The sequence below is a fragment of the Rhipicephalus microplus genome, chromosome 3 (assembly GCF_043290135.1).
Source record: "Rhipicephalus microplus isolate Deutch F79 chromosome 3, USDA_Rmic, whole genome shotgun sequence".
NCBI lineage: Eukaryota > Metazoa > Arthropoda > Arachnida > Ixodida > Ixodidae > Rhipicephalus > Rhipicephalus microplus.
Genome location: NC_134702.1, coordinates 45,683,737 through 45,701,092, shown reverse-complemented (window position 1 = coordinate 45,701,092; position 17,356 = coordinate 45,683,737). Strand labels below are relative to the sequence as shown.

Sequence of the window (17,356 nt, the reverse complement as noted above, 5' to 3'; positions counted from 1 at the left end):
ACGGTCGCCCACCGCAAAGGCCTCCCTTCCGCCAGGGGCCACCGCCGGCGCTACCACTCTACCAACAGTGGTATGATGGTAATGCGGCCATTACTCAAAGCGAACACAACGCCATCTATCGCCCGGCGGTGGTCACCACCGAAACAAAGCCTTGGGGCGAGACACGTGCGCCACGCGGCGCAGACAACTTTACAGGGGGGGGGGGTTGTCAGCACCCCCACAACGTTACACTGAAATCTGAGCACACGAGCCTAACGCATTTTCACCGCGTGTGTGACATGCTTCCCCGCGTTTAGTACATGCGACAGAGTGGCATAGATCCAATTATTCCACAAGAAAAGAGTGCTCACCTGCGAGGTTCACAGTCTAACACTCTGGCTATTTCAGCCACATCACTTGTCACAAAGATCGCGACCCCCCCCCCCCCCCCCCACAACGACAACAACAACAACAATGACGTCGACGACGACGACGACGAACAAACAAATAAACAAACAAACCAAAAACCAACAAAACAACAGGAACTTCCAGTTTGCTACATGGATAATGCTGAAGCAGCGTGGTTCTCCTATAATATCTCGTGTAACAGTTGCTTCATCCTTCTTTGTCTTATTCGGGCAAAAAGATGCGGCTTCTTTGACGGTGCGCTCATGCATGCAATGCGACGTGTTTGAGTGTGTCCGGCCTTACGGCATGCTCGAGTGCATTAGGGGTATATTGGCCTATCGGGAGATAGTAGCGAAATATTGCAATGCTTCGTCTAAACTCTGTTGAAACATGTTTTCTTCATGCTCGGTGAGTGTACATGCCGAAGAAAAGATTTTTAATGATCACCATGTCCGCTACCAGGAACACACAAGTTTCGAAGTAATATAGAATTTGTTACAGCTACAATACTCTTGTTTGTTCATGTGAAAGTGTTTAATGTATGGTTTCCATTAGAATTAACGAACGCCATTTCCGTCAAGGAAGCGACTTTCCTTTGAGTCTTCCGCCACCAGATGGCGTAAACATTCGCATTGGTTTAGGGTGCCTGAATGGTTTCCCTCGCCCGCCGCTCCGTACAGGGTGGGGACAACCGCGTCGTCTGCTAGAGCGTCCGCCATTACATATCTCACCCCAACGAAACACACTGCCTGCGCGCGCGTATGAGGAGAGTTTGAGAAGAGTTTAGTGCGAGAAATGGTATTTCGCGCTATAAAAAAGCAGTCTGAATATGTGCGTCTGTCATTGGAGACTGTTTGCAGGATAAATCTACATTAATTCATGAAGCGCACGCCTTTTCCTGTTACCTAAACTCACCGCACTCCTCAGTGGCTGTGCAGCGTGCCAGCCACTCAGTAGTGCTCGCATTGTACGCGTTGAACTTACTTCATCCTGCTTTTTCCCCCGCCTTGCGTGCCCTCGCAGCTCTGAATAATCTTGCGGGAATGAGATTCAGATTTGTTACACAGCTATTTTTCTGTTATAGCTGGTTGAGATAGTGAAACAGCGTAAACATCAATTGAATCTCTCGTTTTTATGTGACCACTGAGAAAAAAATCTTACTAAGTTATTGGAAAATACAAGATGAAATGCAGTAATAACGATTTTGATGCCCTATACCTGTTCAGTTTTTCTACTTTCCATAGATATATGTAAGCGAGCAATCTAATTATCCGAGAAGTATCACTCTCGTATTCTGCCTCTGTGACGCTGTGTCGGTATTGCTTCGACCGCAATAATATTAACTTACCATAAACATTCTCCAAAGATCACAACCTTAGTCAGCTTAAAGATCACAACGCTGTTTTTATCTAAGAATGTGATATTGTATAACAAATAAGAAAAATGTCTATGAACTTAAGGAGGAGGATGAAGAAAGGACAGGGAGGTTAGCCAGTTCACAATGAACTCAAAATATTTTAATCAAACAATAAGTGTTCTGAAAGAAAAAATAATAAAATTTATAAGTGACTGGTCCAGTTCGGCTGGTCACGGAAGGCTTACCCCAGCGCACGTCTTGCTTCCGTGTTCATTGACGCCGTTTGAACTAACGTGGCGCAAATGCACGCGAAGCCTCAGTCTTGCATAATTCGCAATAAGGAGTTTTGCTACGGCGTCACTGTGCTCGGAGCAAGTCTTTACGCAAGGGCGCACCATCTCGTTCAAATAATCGGTCACGGCCTTCAACGGGGACCTTAAGCGCAGCAAGCCCTCACTCCAACTTATGATGCCCCTGAAATGCTCTTCACACGACTTGAGTGTCAGCAAAACATCCTTGCTGGGATATGTGAGGTTGCCACCTTCACTCCTGTACTCCTTCAGAATAGTCAGAGTTGCGTGCTCGCTTTCAGTTGAGCCTAACAAGGCAGAATTACAATGCCCGCATCCCGCTACAACACTCAGCATACCTTTTAAAAGGAAGCCGCCGATGTAGAAAAGGATGTTGCATTCGTTTTCTTGAAGTTCTTCAATGAACAAAATTTCCGAGTCATCAATGACATCAGCTTCCACCTCCCCGTGCTCTTGTTTGCCTTTTGCAAGCATGTCGGCGAGGTACTTAGCATCGTCGACTTCGTAGCTTGACGTTCCGGGTGCATGAAGGAACTGACTCACGCACACAAGCTTCAGGGCACACTTTAAGTCATATGCGTTAGGAACAGGCTTCCTGATGCGCACCACCGAAAACAAATTTTCGAGGCAGTCTTGCAAGATTCTGCTCGTGAGGAAGAATTCGTATCCTTCACTGCGCAAGAGAATGTCTTGGAGACGAAGAACGACTTTTGTTGTTATTAGTAAACCTGCTTGCGAAGGCTTCCACTGTGCCTTGCTTCCCATCTTCATTCCTTGAAAAACTTCGAGGGCCGAGTTCAGTAGCTCAATTGATTCGTGGTACCTCCGCATGTCTCGAAGGCTGAGAGCAACTGATGGGTGGCGGGAAGACATTAGCGTGTACCAGTTGAATACTAATTCTAGAAACCAAGCTGTTGTCTCTGCCTCCGGCTCTATCGCGTCCTCTTTAATTAGGTACCGAATCGCTGCAGGAGCTTCCCTGAAGAAGCGGACAGCAACTCCCACTTTCATTTTTGTGAAATGGCCTCGCGAAATGTGTAACTCTGAGAGCCTCGGGGCGACTTTCAGCTCTCGTTCAGCATCATACTTAATTACACTGCGCACATGGTCCACGTTCACTTCTTTTGATGGCAGATTGTGCTGGCATACTGTTGCATCACTCAGAAAGAATACTTCCGATGAAAGCAACTGTGACTTGACATTCTTCAGCACGTGTGCAGCATCTGCTGTGAAAAACAATTCTTTGTCTTCCAGACAGGGGTGAGGCACTGAACATACAGTAATGGAATTCCTGTGGCTGGAGAATCCGAGCTCGCGCCACATAGCCCGATTAGAAGCCCCCATGTCGCAAGTGACGACACGGATTCTTAAAGAGATTTCCGCGCAGAGCTGCACTATCTTCATGACGTAGTCCTTGAGGATACTACCCTCTACATGACTTCCGGTGAAGTGGTAGGCAATCACTTGCTTCCATCTCGTATTCAGGCCTCCTACCATGAACACTAGTGCGTGATGTGCAGGTTCGTCTGGATTTTCTGGCATAGTTTGCCCCCCCAACACCACATCCTCAGCGCGATCGAGCTCGTACCCGCGAGCAATCTCCATTTCATCCAAGAACAAAGCACAGTCTTTTTCAATGTCTTGCATGTTCTCTGCTTTGATTTTGAGAACATCGATGACTTCCGTCAAAATTCCGGGAAGAAACTTGAGGCCCTGAAGGCGACGTGCAAGGGTTTTTCCGGATGGCAAGGGGTAGCCCAGATTTCTTAGTGTCTGGTAACCAGTTTTTCCACAGGAAAACTTAATCTGAAGCGCCTGCTTGATTGTTTCTGCAGACCAAGTGCTTCCCTTATTACTCTGGCGCCCAAGAGCCTGCAGCTGGTCATCATTGAGGAATTTCAAACGCTGTCCGAATAATTCCATTTTGGTTTCCAATTTTTTCACCTGTTTTTTTAGTGCTTGAATGGTTGAGGTGGCTTTCCGATGGACTTGATGTAGCTGAGTGTATTTTCTGCCCATATCGGAGAGCTGCTTATTTAACTGCTTGTTTTCACGTGCCCCGTCAGGTGCATCGGCCGAGATCACAACTTCTTCCCTTTCCATAATGTGCGGTACTGAATCAGGCGTCTGAGAATTGCAGCTTTGCGGTTGCTGTGCGCCAAGACTGTCTGTGCGTGAATTTAAATTCGCCTGTGCACTTGTGAGTGGCGTACAATTAATGGCCGTAGAGTTGTCACCGCGTGTTTCTTGGCATGCATCAGGCAACACAGCAGGTCCTGCCCTGTCCTTTGGCGCCTTCCTTTGTGGAGGCAAGCCTGCAGTGCAAAAAAGGACAGTCACAAGCTGCAAGTATTACAAGGTAGCCAGCTCTAATCACAGGCCTGTACTGGATTTTAGCAGTATTATAGGTTGCAGACATATGCCTTTTCTCAGGTCGCAGGCACGTACCCCGACTTTCTTAATATCCTCAAACGAGGAATTCCACGGATCATCCTAATTTTTGAAACTAAATCATTTTAGCCTTGTACTGTTGCCACCTGTTAGGTTCATACAGAATCTTTGACGCACAGTGAAACAGTAACTTACCCCTGAAAGGGAACACCGTTGGCACAGCGTTCGGCTTCAGTTTTATCCACTGGTCAGCTCGGTGCTGCTCGAAATGGCTTGCTTCAAAATGTGCCTGTAAGTCCGTTATGAACCATGAATTTTAGCTTAGCTTAGCCTAGACAGAATTACTAGAAAGACACAGTATACCACACAACTTTTATTGAATTTCGTGATTTGCAATAAACGAATGAAAAACACTTTTCTGTAAATACGCAATTTAATAACAAGCAGCCTATTTTGTTTATACATATAGTGACTAAAAACTGGTACAAACTTCAAATACTGCGGCTGCGCCACACGTTTCCATAGCTGCACTTTTAGAGATCGCAAAAAAAGAGAGAAAAACTGCAACTTAGACGTGAAGCGTTTACAGCACCGACAAAGTGACCCACAGACACGTATACACATTTAAAAAAACAAGTTTCAAAGTTCTCGACGAGAAAAGAACACATGTCGGGATACTCACACTGCATACACACGAGGACTTCGTAGGCTGCCACTTGTCTCGCTTAATCTTCACCATCCATAGCAGCCTTCTTTTGGGCTCTGTCGGAAAATGGTAGAGTTTCCAACCATTTCTGGAGTTGTTCGTGCACATGGGCACGCAGCACCCAGTCATTTCCCTAAAAAAGTATATGACAGAGCGGCCACAGCTCCTTCTTTGCTCCCGTCGCTATGCGAAGTGAGATCTGCAATGGCGGCGGCCGTCAGGAAAAACCGGTCGCGGCGGCGAGCACCCCGTCAAACAATGTCCCCACCCTGCAAGGAGCGGCGGGCGAGGGAAACCATTCAGGCACCCTACATTGGTTGCAACCGTGACTTGCCGAGGCTCTAGCATTCTCCAATAATGCCGTGAGTCAAAATGAAGAACAGAATGCTTACGACTACTCGAGTTGAGAACAAATGATAATGACGTTTACTTAGTCGAAATCAAGGTGATTTGGATTGAGTGTCTGGCATGGCTTCTGAGATCTGTGCTCTTACTTACAGGCGCACCAAAGAGTCTGCCTGCTTTTTCGCAGCGGGGATCACCACACGACCAGGGCGTGACGGGTAAGATGCTTCGTATGTTGAGCAGCATGATAAAAAAAATGAAACATACAGACAGACAATATATATATATATATATATATATATATATATATATATATATATATATATATATATATATATATATAAGGGAAAGAGATGTATACCTAAGGGCTCGTTTTTCCGTGTTTTGACACAATATGATGTTAGTAAGACCTACTAAATGTGGGTTGGGGGAAGGCCGCTGTGATAGCTCAGTGGTTAGAACATCGAACGCGTTATTCAAAGGTCGTAGGTTCGATTCCTGCTCACAGCTAGTAATTTTTCACCCACTTGTCTTTCTTTTTATTTACATTACATTTTGTTCTAATAACTTCCCCTATACATTCCTTGGCATTTTTGTCTGGTAGATCTTTATATATGCGCTTGAACAAGCAGAAGATAGTGGGCAAGATACGCTGTTTGAAGTAGTTGAAGTGCTACCTTCAGGTAGCTAAAGGTGGCATATATGCAGTAATTTAAAGGCTGCTCTTGCCGGCAAAATCCAAGCTATTATGTCCTGTTAGAACTGGTACGTCTACGTGTCCTTTTCGAAGAGTCTTTCACACCACCGTGCCGCGCATCGGGGGTCTAGTGGCTAAGATACTCGGCTGCATTTCCTATGGAGGCGGGAATGCTGTAGGCCCGTGTGCTCAGATTTGGGTGCGCGTTAATGAACCCCAGGTGGTCGAAATTTCCGGAGCCCTCCACTACGGCGTCTCTCATAATTATATGATGCTTTCGGGACGTTAAACCCCGCATATCAATCAATCAATCAATCAATCAACCACACAACCGCGCTCTGCTTAATTTTGATCTCGTATTCACTGTATCCTGCACGTACAGTTGATCGAGGTGGACTCGGTTGGCTCTGTATATCTTACAAGCGTCAGTGATAGAAATAGGTGACATGGTCGAACATATGCGGATTTAGTAAAGTCGCTGGAATCATTCCGACAACAGCGACCGCGATAAAGGCATTCTGGCTTGGCGGGCATTTCCGTTTGAAATTCGGAACATTTCTTAGTCGCACGATGTCACGCTTCGGCGTCGGCGCAGTCCACACCCCCACTGCACATGCTCGGCTCGTCTCGCGCCTCGTATCGTCTCCCTCGAAGGCGGGCGGTGTGCATATCAAGTGGCAGAGCGCGCGTTCGGAATTCAGCCAATTATATAGGCGCCTTCGCAGACCTCTCCCTTGCACTCCTCTCCCTCGAACGTGGGTGGTGTCGCGTTTGAAATTCAGTCAATGGCGCCCCCTCTCCATCCTGTACAACGACGTACGGCACCAAGCATTAAAGACACACTTAAACTTTACACTCCTTGCCTCCGCTTCTCCTTCAATCAATACTAAGAACAATTAAGCATTCCCAAACCACACTCAATTACTCAACAATCACTCGATACCCTCACTATTCTGCGACGCATTTACTCGAGTTCCCCACGTGGGAAGATGCGGGCGCCAATTTTTCTATTTTTTCTGAGTTGGCCTCTCTTAACCACGCTCACTCACAGAAACAATACGGACTTGGCAGCTCACAGCCACAGAGAAACGTAGACATCGTTGATTGATGACGATTGATTGATATGTGGGACTTAACGTCCCAAAAGCACCATATGATTATGAGAGACGCCGTAGTGGAGGGCTCCGGAAATTTTGACCACCTGTGGTTCTTTAACGTGCACCGAAATCTGAGCACATGGGCCTACATTTCCGCCTCCATCGGAAATGCAGCCGCCGCAGGCGGGATTCGAACCCGCGACCTGCGGGTCAGCAGCCGAGTACCTTAGCCACTAGACCACCGCGGCGGGGCACGTAGACATTGTGGGCACGGTCAACGCCTCCTAGAAAAACTGTGCCTGGAACGTCGCTCTCTTTTCAATGAGAAGCCTCCTGCCAGCACGCAATCTCGGAGGCCATGCCTCCTGCCTTGTGTTGCGACCGGCCGCCGCGTGAGGCCGCTCGCCTCCGTACCGCTCAGTCACGTGACATTACCGTACCGCTCTGTCACGTGACAAGACGGCTGCTCGGAGGCAACTGTGAGAGCATTGCTGTGTTCGAAGGGGCGGCCGTCGGAGACGCTCTCCTTCGTACCGAAGGAGGAAAGTAAAATCAGAGGTTTGGGCAACGCGTTCGCGGCTCACGTTCCTGGTATAATTTTTTCAGGAGGCGTTGGCATGGCGTACTCAAATATATAAGAAACGAAGTGCCTCCGCACATGTGCTGTTCAGGCCGCGGCAACAGCCGTCGACTGCTATGTGGTGTAGAGTCTATCTGACACGCACCGACAGCGACCCATCTCGAGAGCGATTTTCTCAGCAATCGGAACCCTTTTCCAAGGAGGTAACTAAGACTTAACCCCGCATTCACAAACGCTCCTCGACTCGACTTTCACCCTTCTTTTGACAATAGTAGTTGAGCAGTGCGCCACTGCTCGGCTGAAAATGACGCTGCGCTACTAAAGAATCGCAGCAGATTATCTCTGATATGCAGTGACTTGCCGTTCTTTGAGATAACGCTCCTATCGGCTTTTTCAAGTGAAGGTGAAGCGTTGAGTGAAGGGACGTTCTAGAATATGGGGGTTAGGCCCGCATTCACAAACGCTCCTCGACTCAAACTCGACCTGAAGGGATCCTTGAGGACTGTTTCGCGTGGCGCGGCAACGCGAAAAGTCTGAAGGATCCCTCGAGGTCCAGGTAGAAGTCGAGGAGCGTTTGTGAATACGAACCTCAGTGGTGTATTCTCAGTTCTTATTCGGCGCCAACCCACCGTGATAAACACTTGCGCAGCACTCGTGCGTACATCCGTTGTTAAGCGTGTCGGGCTTCTCGCGCACCGTTAGCGTTAACCCGCGTCCATCCGTGCCCCAAACGCGGCTGAGCTCCCTGGCTGTCTGTGCACGGTATACGCAGACAGTGTCGGGCGGGTCACTTCCTTCTCGGAAAGCCAGTGTTGCGTGTACGTGCTGCGGGATCAGGAATGTGAGCTCTGCATGGGCGCATGCGCGAATCAGTCTGAGAGAAACGCCTGCACGAAAGCGTGAGTGCGTGAAAGCGTGTCCGTCTTTAGAGTGAGAGGAAAGGCGGGCTTACGCGGCGTTGTTTCTGTGAGAACAACGGATAACTGAACTCCCGACTTCTAAAGGAAGGAAACGGTCACCGAACTTAAACGGAGTCAAAAGGGTTTTTGTTTTACGGCTTTGGGAACTGTGCCGGTGAAAATCAAACAAATAAAAGAAGGACATCGTTTCCCTGTCGTATTACGCATGCACGAGACGAGTGATCTGGGAACCAATGTAAGAAGCTGTTGCCATGGTTGATTGCGTCGTAGGAACCCGTTTGCCGCCGGCCAGGGTCAAGTATATTTCTCACGGTTGAAACAGAATGTGGGAACGGGATGTCGTTATCGATGCAACTTGCTGCAACAAAATAGTAAGCAGATGAAAAGCATGGGCGTAACTAAGGAAACAAGCGCTAACTTTCTCATAAAATTTATTATCGAAGAACGTGTAACAGTTAACAAAACGTGTAACAGTTAGGCTATAACCACCCAGAGCGACTTTGGTGAATTGTGAAAGAATTTGGCGATAGCTAAAAAAGAAACAAAAAAAAAAAAACGTTGGACGCATTACGCACCGTTTGAACGGGTTCTCATAGTTAAATATATATGACGTAACACGCACGCACGCGCACACAAACACACACACTTTTCCGTTGTACATGTGGGTATGTCTAACAAGAAATTAATTCTAGAACGCCCCTTCACTGAACGCTCCACCTGCACTTGAAAAAGCCGATGGAAGCGCCATCTCTAGACAGGCAAAGTCACTGCATATCAGTGATAATTTGCTGCTATCGTTGAGTAGCGCAGCGTCATTTTCAGCCGAGCAGCGGCGCGGTGTGCAACTCTGTCAAGTGGAGGGTGAAAGTCGAGTCGAGGAGCGTTTGTGAATACGGGGGTTAGCTCTTGCAAAATTTCTTTCCTTTCGTTAATATAAAGACACGCAAGGGAAAAACAACGTTGATGACAGACCCGGATTATGTCGATTCGCGTCATCATGGCTGGCCGATAACCGGTCTTTCGGTTCGCGCCCACGTTCTACACGATAGCGCGCTTGAATGGCGCTTGCGTATAGAGGCAAGTTGTTTATAGAATTTCCGCTCGCCCAGTGTAGAGAAGCGAGCTTGAGCGTATGCTATATCGCTCAGGCCGGCTTCTCATGCCTTTCTGTAAATAAACCTGCCTCTGTCTTGAGTGCAACAATCTGGTTTACTATGGAACATGCAGCACGCCCTATAAGATGCGTGTAACCACGCGTGTAACGTAACGGTGCCATGTCTGGCTATATCAGATTTGCGATTAGATTCTTCGTTATACCGTTATGATTTAAAGGGACACTTAAAGAGAAACGATGAAATGTTTTAGATTGATAAACTGTAATTTGAGAAATATAATGTAAGCTTCACTGTCATAAGTTTATTATTGGTGAAAAAAAAAAATAAAGGTTCAAGTTTCATTTTCAAACTTCGCCTCGTAATCTCCGCACGTGACGAAAGAAATTGCACAATGTATTTTCCGTATTTTCGCGACATTGGCTCGATGAAACTTCTTGAGACGTATGCTAAGTCTATGGCACCCACAGATTACAACGTACTCCAATTTTAGCGATTACAGGCTATATACGTAACACCCAGTAGACGTCTTCGGAAATTGATGACCGTATACACTGTTAGGTGCGCGAATATCGATATGTCTTCTCCACCCGCAGTTTCTTTTTGCGCGTTTTCTCGCTTACCAAGTGTCGAATTGCAGTAACAGTGGTGTTTTCGTATTTTCAAATTGTAATTCGCTAATGCGCGAAATGCTGTTTTGCTGTTTAGTGTCCCTTTGAAGCTAAAAACGAAACTAAAAAAAATACAAGTTTCGACGGTTGGGACTTAAGCTATTTGTGTGTTTAGAAGAGGAGGAGGAAGCAACAAAAGGGAGAAGGCAGGGAGGTTAACCAGAAAGACATCCGGTTGGCTACCCTACACTGGGGGATTAGGGAAGGGGACAAGAAAGACGAGAAAGGGGGAAGAGAGGGAAAAGAAAAAAAGAGTGGGGAGAGACTGACAGTCATTTCACTGCAGCGTGTAGAACTCTACCGCTTTAGAGGAAGTAGAAAAGTAGAGTAGAACTCTACTACTTTAGAGGAAGTGGGTAACAATCTAGAGTACTAGGTACTCTACTATACATGGGAGAGCAGATAGCCGTAACGTGGGCGTACATTACGTGGTCAGTCCACTGCCTAAAACACCAGCTATATGAGCGAGCCTTGTTTAGAAAAAGATGTTTAACGATTTTGAGTACTTGGTACTCAACTATTGGAGAGCAGTAAGTCGTCCCTATCCTTGACGGACATTGCTAGGTGTTTAGAAAAAGTGGTTAACAATTTAGAGTACTATAGGTACTCCATTATGGGAGAGCACAAAGCCGTGCCTGAAAACCCTAAACGGCACCAAAGTTCGCAAGGTGTGTTTAGAAAAAGTTAATAACGATTTAGAGTGCTTGGTACTCTACTACGGGAGAGGCCGTCCACGAGACATCTACTGATTTCGGGTATGGTGGCCCTCGACGTAAAAAACTCGGCGCCAACAAGTGCACAGTGATGTGACCATCAAAGGTGCGCTGGTGATGCGCTTATTTGTGTGCGACGTTTTTCCAGTGATTGATGATCTCGCGATAGTGTGCTGGTCAGCGATCGGCTGTCTCTTATTTAGCAATCTAATCTTTTATCGAGGTCACTTGTCATTTCATGTTGCCACGTTTCATTGCTGTCTGGGTATGAACGCATGAGCGCGTCATTGCTGCTTGCAAATAGTGTTTGGCTGCTAAGCACGTGGGTGGCGGTACAATGATCGGCACGGTGGAAGGAAGGGGTAAGGAGAGAGTATGCGAAAGAAAGAAAAAAAGAAAAAAAGAAAGAAAGGAAAGAAAGAAGGAAAGGAATATGGGATGAATACTTCTCAAATATTGAAGACGCATCTATCGAGTAGATCGCACTATAGCCGGTGGGTAAAATCTACAAGTGGCGTAGTACTCGGCCCCTACACGGCACGCGATTCCGACAAGCGTGTGTGCTAGACTGGACACGACCTCCTCGGCTTCGCGTGTGCTCTGCATCATGGCTGTATTGAAATTGCTTTCGCTCCGTTCACTAAAGTGTTGGCGGGAGGGCGATAAAGTAGGTGTTTAAAACACCAACAACGAAGAAAACAAAGAGAAAACTATAAATAAGAGACATAACCTCCGGGAAACATGCTAGTGTTGATAGATGACACAGTCTTCTCAGGACTTGCCGGGAAAGCTGCACCATGCACGACTCCGGTACAGCCGTAGACGCTTTTCTTGTAGGCGCTTCTGAAAAGTGGACGTCGAGTCCCTGCAGTACCAAACCACGGGAGTGCGGCCAGTATGGGAAGCTTCCTCTAGCTAGCGTACGTCGCCATTTAAGTGCATTCTCTGGTCACGCCTTCGCTCCAACGTTTTCCTTTCCCTTTCCTCCACTGTTTCCCCTCCACATCCACGTTATAAAAAAAATCTGAAAGCTAGTATATATGGTATAGTGACGGCTCGGGGGCAAGTGTGGTTCTTGCTGAAGTTCAGCACTGGCATTTTTTTCCCCTTTTCTTCGGTGGTGTCCCTAGGGCACTGGGCGATGTTTACCGCCAGGAACTTTTCTTCTCGTTCGATTCCTTCCGCCGAACGAAGTTCAGCTTCCGTTGTTCGTTTACTCAGAACTGTTTTATGCCACGTGGGCACCGACGGGGGCATTGTTTGTTATTGCGCCGCAAATGGCGAGTCTTTGCGAGCGTTTGTTCTTTTTTACTCTCTACTTTTTAGAGGTCCAAACAATCAAAACTGCTGGAGGACTCCCGCTGGCCTCTTCTTGTACTAACTCATCGGTCGGTTGCTCTCTGGAAAGAAGAAAAAAAAATTAACAACAATATTGCAATACAACAATGTTCGAACCAGAACGGAAAAACTTCTGCATCGTCTCGACTCAAAGAGCCATCATTTAGCCGCTCTCGTTTACTTAATTTTTTTTCTAAAGTGCAGTAGGCGCATGGTAGGTAAACAAACAGCGCGACACTGGGAATCTTTCCCTTTTTTCTTCAGCGAAGTCTGTAGCTGTTTCCGTGGCACTTTTTCTTCGGAGAGGACGAAGTCATTGTTTGGAAATAATAAGCGTGAGGTCGATTCGCGAAGCTGCTAGTTTGCGAGAACATGCCGCTGCCCCGCGGGCCGCAGTCGCTGATGCCGGCGTTCGTTATTATCGCGCTAACCCTTCTGTTCTCTAGAGCAGAAAGGTGTCTTGCTCGGCGAGTTGGTACGAAATCATAAATAACAGCAGTACAAAAAATAAACAAACAAGAAACATGGACACAGAAAAGGAACGCTGGTTCACAACGCTCACTACGAACACAGATTTATTAAAGAAGACATGAAATTGAACACGTGGTACCAAACAAGAAAGATCAAGCGTTTGGCAAATGATTGATTGATGGATTTGTGGGGTTTAACGTCCCAAAACCACTATATGATTATGAGAGACGTCGTAGTGGAGGGCTCCGGAAATTTCTACCACCTGAGGTTCTCTTACAGCAGCGTTTGGCAAATGAAGAAATCTAACCCGACAGGATGTAACGCTGCCTCGCGACTCACACTTCATCGGATCTGTTGATCTAAAAAAAAAAAAAAGAACGTCACTCTCGCCGTGTCTCTTTATTCAATCTCGCGAGCACAGTTGTTTCTATATAAGCTCAGGCGCGCAAGCGCACTGCCTGCGACGCCCTGAAAGGTTTCAACACCGCGGTCTATTCAAATAAGCTCTGCTTGGACCATGTCTTGTTCTAGTGTCGCAAATTTAAACAAGATCGCCCGACTCTACAGTGTGCCATGAGGCGACTCGATGAGCGGCCCTTTACGGAAGAATCTTGGCAGCACGATCTCCGTGTATATGAGACCAGAACGCCACACGAGACCTCCTACAGTTCACGAAGGCGACATCACTGTGCGACCGCCTGTGAAACTCTGCACTGTGCGTGTGCTGTGCAATGTGTCTCTCATTTTCTATATCTCTCTCTTTCGATCCCTTAATTCCCTTACCCCATGTGTAATTAAGAAAACTCGACTTAGGCTATAGTTAACCTTCCTATTTTTTCTATGTCCTTCTCTTTCTTGATGTGTTTCCTTTTAATGCGCTCCGATAAACGAAGTCACGGAGGTCCAAACGTTGCGCACCGAGCCAAGAATATCGCCCTTTCATCGGTTTCAAGATTGCGATAGCAGCAGCACCAAAGAAACTTCCGGCCATGTCAACGACCACTCTTTAACACAGAAGCAGAAAGAAAAAAGTCCTTTAAGTTGTATAAAAGTAAGAAAAGACTCCTTTGCTGCTTTCAGGTAAAAAGATGGCGTTTATTGTAAAGGACTAACTCCTATAATGTTGTGTGTAACTTGGAAGAATATATATTTGAAATATCTGATCAGACACACGGAATAAAGTGTTTAATATGTGCGGGCTAGTCGTCTAGGGTTTTGTTCCCCGCGAATGTCCAGGAATGTGATTAGCTTTGATTATCTTTCACTCTTGATGAAGAATTCCCAATCTGAGTTGCCTTTTTGTCCAATAGTTACGTTGATCCGAACTCCGGGACGGCTGTATGCTCTCCCATAGTAGAGTACTTGGTACTCCAAACCGTTACCCACTCTTTCTTAAACACAGGATCTTGAGCCCGACCCTGTGATGAAACTGGGACAGCTCAATGCTCTCCCATAGTAGAGTACTCCGTACCCCAGATCGTCGAACATTTGCTTAAACACACTCCTGGGTTAAAGGGCACTAGTCAACCTCAGTTTCCACACTTCATCAGTGCAGCGGTAGAGCGCAGTTTACTCCTTGGATAGCTGTCATTCTTGGCGCCGCTTGGATCCCTGGAAGCGTCGCTGTTGTTCTTGTCCCTCGCAGTATGTCGTACTCTACATATGTCGACGACGTCCAGCTTGGTTTTAAGTCTTGTAATATGCTCCATTGTCTCATAGAATTTGGACGCAATGGTGACAGCGTAATTTTTGTCAACAGGGCTTTATCAATTGTGTGGCCTACTGGACGGCTTTATGTTATCTCATAGTAGAGTACTTAGTACTCTAAATTGTTACACACTTTTTGTAAACACTCCGGGGACGTTCTTTCTTACGTCGTGGTCTGCCTTGTGAAACTGGGACAGCTTAATGCTCTCTCATAGTAAAGTGCATCGTACTCTGAGCCGTCGAACATTTGATGTAAACACGAACATCAAATGGTAATCTAGATAAAATGGTCCTTGGTAGTATAGATCGAAGTGTACTTAGTACTCTACGAGAGTATACCAAGTACTCGGATTCATTAGAAACTTTTTTTAAACACGAATTATAGCTCATGATTACTGAACTGGACACGGAGAGCAGAAGAGTAGGCCTGAAAATTAATATGCACAAAACTCAAGTAATGTGCAACAGTCTCGGCAGAAAACAGCACTTTGCCATAGGTGGTGAGGCACTGGAAGTTGTAAAGAAATATGCCTACTTAGGACAGGAGACGAACCAGGAGGGTGACGTAACTTGAAGAATAAGGATAGGCTTGAGCAAAATCGGCAAGCTATCTCAAGTCATGAGTGGTAGTCTACAACGAACCCTCAAGAGGAAGGTATATAACACCTGCATCTTTCCGGTACTTACCTATACGGAGCAGAAACCTGGAGGCTTACAAAGAGGGTTGAGCTTAAATTGAAGACGACGCAGCGAGCGATGAAGAGGCAAATGATAAGGGTAACCTTAAGAGACAAGAAAAGAACGAAGTAAGCTCAGGCAAGCGACCAGGGGTTAAGGATATCGTAGGTTGAAACCAAGAAGAAGAAATCGACATTGGCTAGGCACGTAGCACGTAGGTAAGATAACCACTGGTCATTAAGGGTAACTGACCGGATTTCCAAAGAAGGCAAACGCGCTGGAGAGAGACAGAAAGTTAGGTGGGCCGATGAGATTAAGAAGTGCGCAGCTATAACGTGGCAGCAAAAGGCACATCCCAGGTTCGTTGGCCGAACATGGGAGAGGCGTTTGCCCTGCAGCGGGCGTAGTCAGGTTGTTGCGGCTGCAGCTGCTGCTGCTGATGAATGTGATTACAGCTACGCCGGTGCACAAAAACGGAAGCTGTCCAGAACCTGCATTTGTAAACAGCAAAAAGCTCCTGGTACGGCAGATATCCTCTTGCGCCCACAAAGCGTACGCAAGTTGGAAAACTAAGAAGGAGGCGACGACTTCGTCAATCTCTCAGGGTAGGTATGTGCCATACTCGGGAGTCGTCGTCGTCGTCGTCGTCGTCGTCGTCATCATCATCATCATCATCATCATCATCATCATCATCATCATCATTATCATCATCATCATCATCATCATCATCATTATCATCATCATCATCATCATCATCATCATCTTGTCTACTTCTTAATACCGGTCTTTGAACAGCGGGGAAGAACACGAGCGAAAGTTAAGCACAGTTAGCGGTTCAGCTTTTTGTCATTTTTTTCCATTCATTGATCTCCGTGTCAACAATTCTGTGCAGTCCAGCGAAATCTGTGGGCCCCGAAAGAGAGCTGGAACGGCGTTTTCCATTAGCCGCCCCTTATATAGGTTATCTCACTCCGTCCACTGCACCGATTGAACGGGAGCTGCTACGATGTCGGCAGACAGGACACGGAAGCGTTGCGGATGGATTAGTAGTGTAAAACATTGCGACGAGTCTGCAACCCTTTCTTAAGATCCTGCAGCAAGTCGACTGGTCACTGGGAGCTCTGCGTTGGCTTCTCCGTACTGCACGCAACTTCTGATGAAACGGCGCGGTTTCGAGCTTCATTCGTAGCCACAGACCTGTCGAAATATACCAATGCACACAGTGTATTACTCCACGGTGCCGCGAACATGCACGCATATACGTATGTATATACAGACGGCCTTGCTTATTTGCCATTCTGGCCTGGTCGGCATATTTCATATCTGCAGCTGTGTATTCGCGTAAGCAAGATCGACGGTCGGGGTCAAGCTCTTCTAGCGACCGCATGTGGTATACATATATATATACGCTCTCCTCGGTGCATGCTTCTCCGCCGAGTCTCGCGGTTGTTGGCATTCCTCGCATTCTTCGCAACATCTATCCGTGCGCTACAGTATCTACCCATGTGTTCTGTTTGTAGAAGGATCAGCCTACGGCTGGAGTGTGCCCAGAGACCTCCACGAGGTATAGAAGCGCATAAGAAGTATATGAAGAGGGCTCAGCGTTTTTCGGCGGCGACGACCACTCCAGTTATGGGTGTCTATATATAGCGAGCGCATATACGCACATGCCCTCTTCCGCGCTCTTACGTCTCATGATATATATGTGTGTGTACTTCTCGGCCGTGTGTGTATATAGGAAGGTGCAGAAAGCGCATACCGCGGTCGAGGCCGGGTGAAGAAGCGGTGTGTGGTGGGTTTACGCCGAGCCCGTGGCTGGCTTCGTGGCTGCAGCTTCGTGGTCGGTCTCGCTGCGCGTTGCTCGGCTTCGTGACT

The 17,356-nt window shown here is 47.0% G+C and overlaps 2 protein-coding genes and 1 non-coding gene across 5 annotated transcripts in view; 1 reads left to right on the top strand and 2 right to left on the bottom strand.

The window, feature by feature from the left end:
- Window positions 1-17,356, top strand: part of LOC119161551 (uncharacterized) — a 341,964-nt gene that overhangs the window by 121,688 nt on the left and 202,920 nt on the right. For 2 of the 3 annotated variants that reach the window (XM_075889402.1, XM_075889400.1), the window contains exon 2: window positions 5,653-5,715. The exons of the other annotated variant lie outside the window; for it this stretch is intronic. The gene's annotated coding sequence lies outside the window, so the exon portion shown is untranslated. The remainder of the gene's footprint in view (window positions 1-5,652; window positions 5,716-17,356) is intronic. 3 annotated transcript variants of the gene reach the window in all.
- Window positions 1,883-5,423, bottom strand: LOC142803709 (uncharacterized). Its single transcript, XM_075889403.1, has 3 exons — window positions 5,129-5,423; window positions 4,642-4,735; window positions 1,883-4,370 (listed from the first exon to the last, which is right to left on the bottom strand). Exons 1-3 carry the CDS (start codon window positions 5,279-5,281, stop codon window positions 1,975-1,977), a joined length of 2,643 nt encoding a protein of 880 aa, XP_075745518.1. The 5' UTR covers window positions 5,282-5,423; the 3' UTR covers window positions 1,883-1,974.
- TRNAS-GCU (transfer RNA serine (anticodon GCU)) lies at window positions 7,467-7,539 on the bottom strand. The gene has a single exon. It is a non-coding gene; the product is annotated as a tRNA-Ser (tRNA).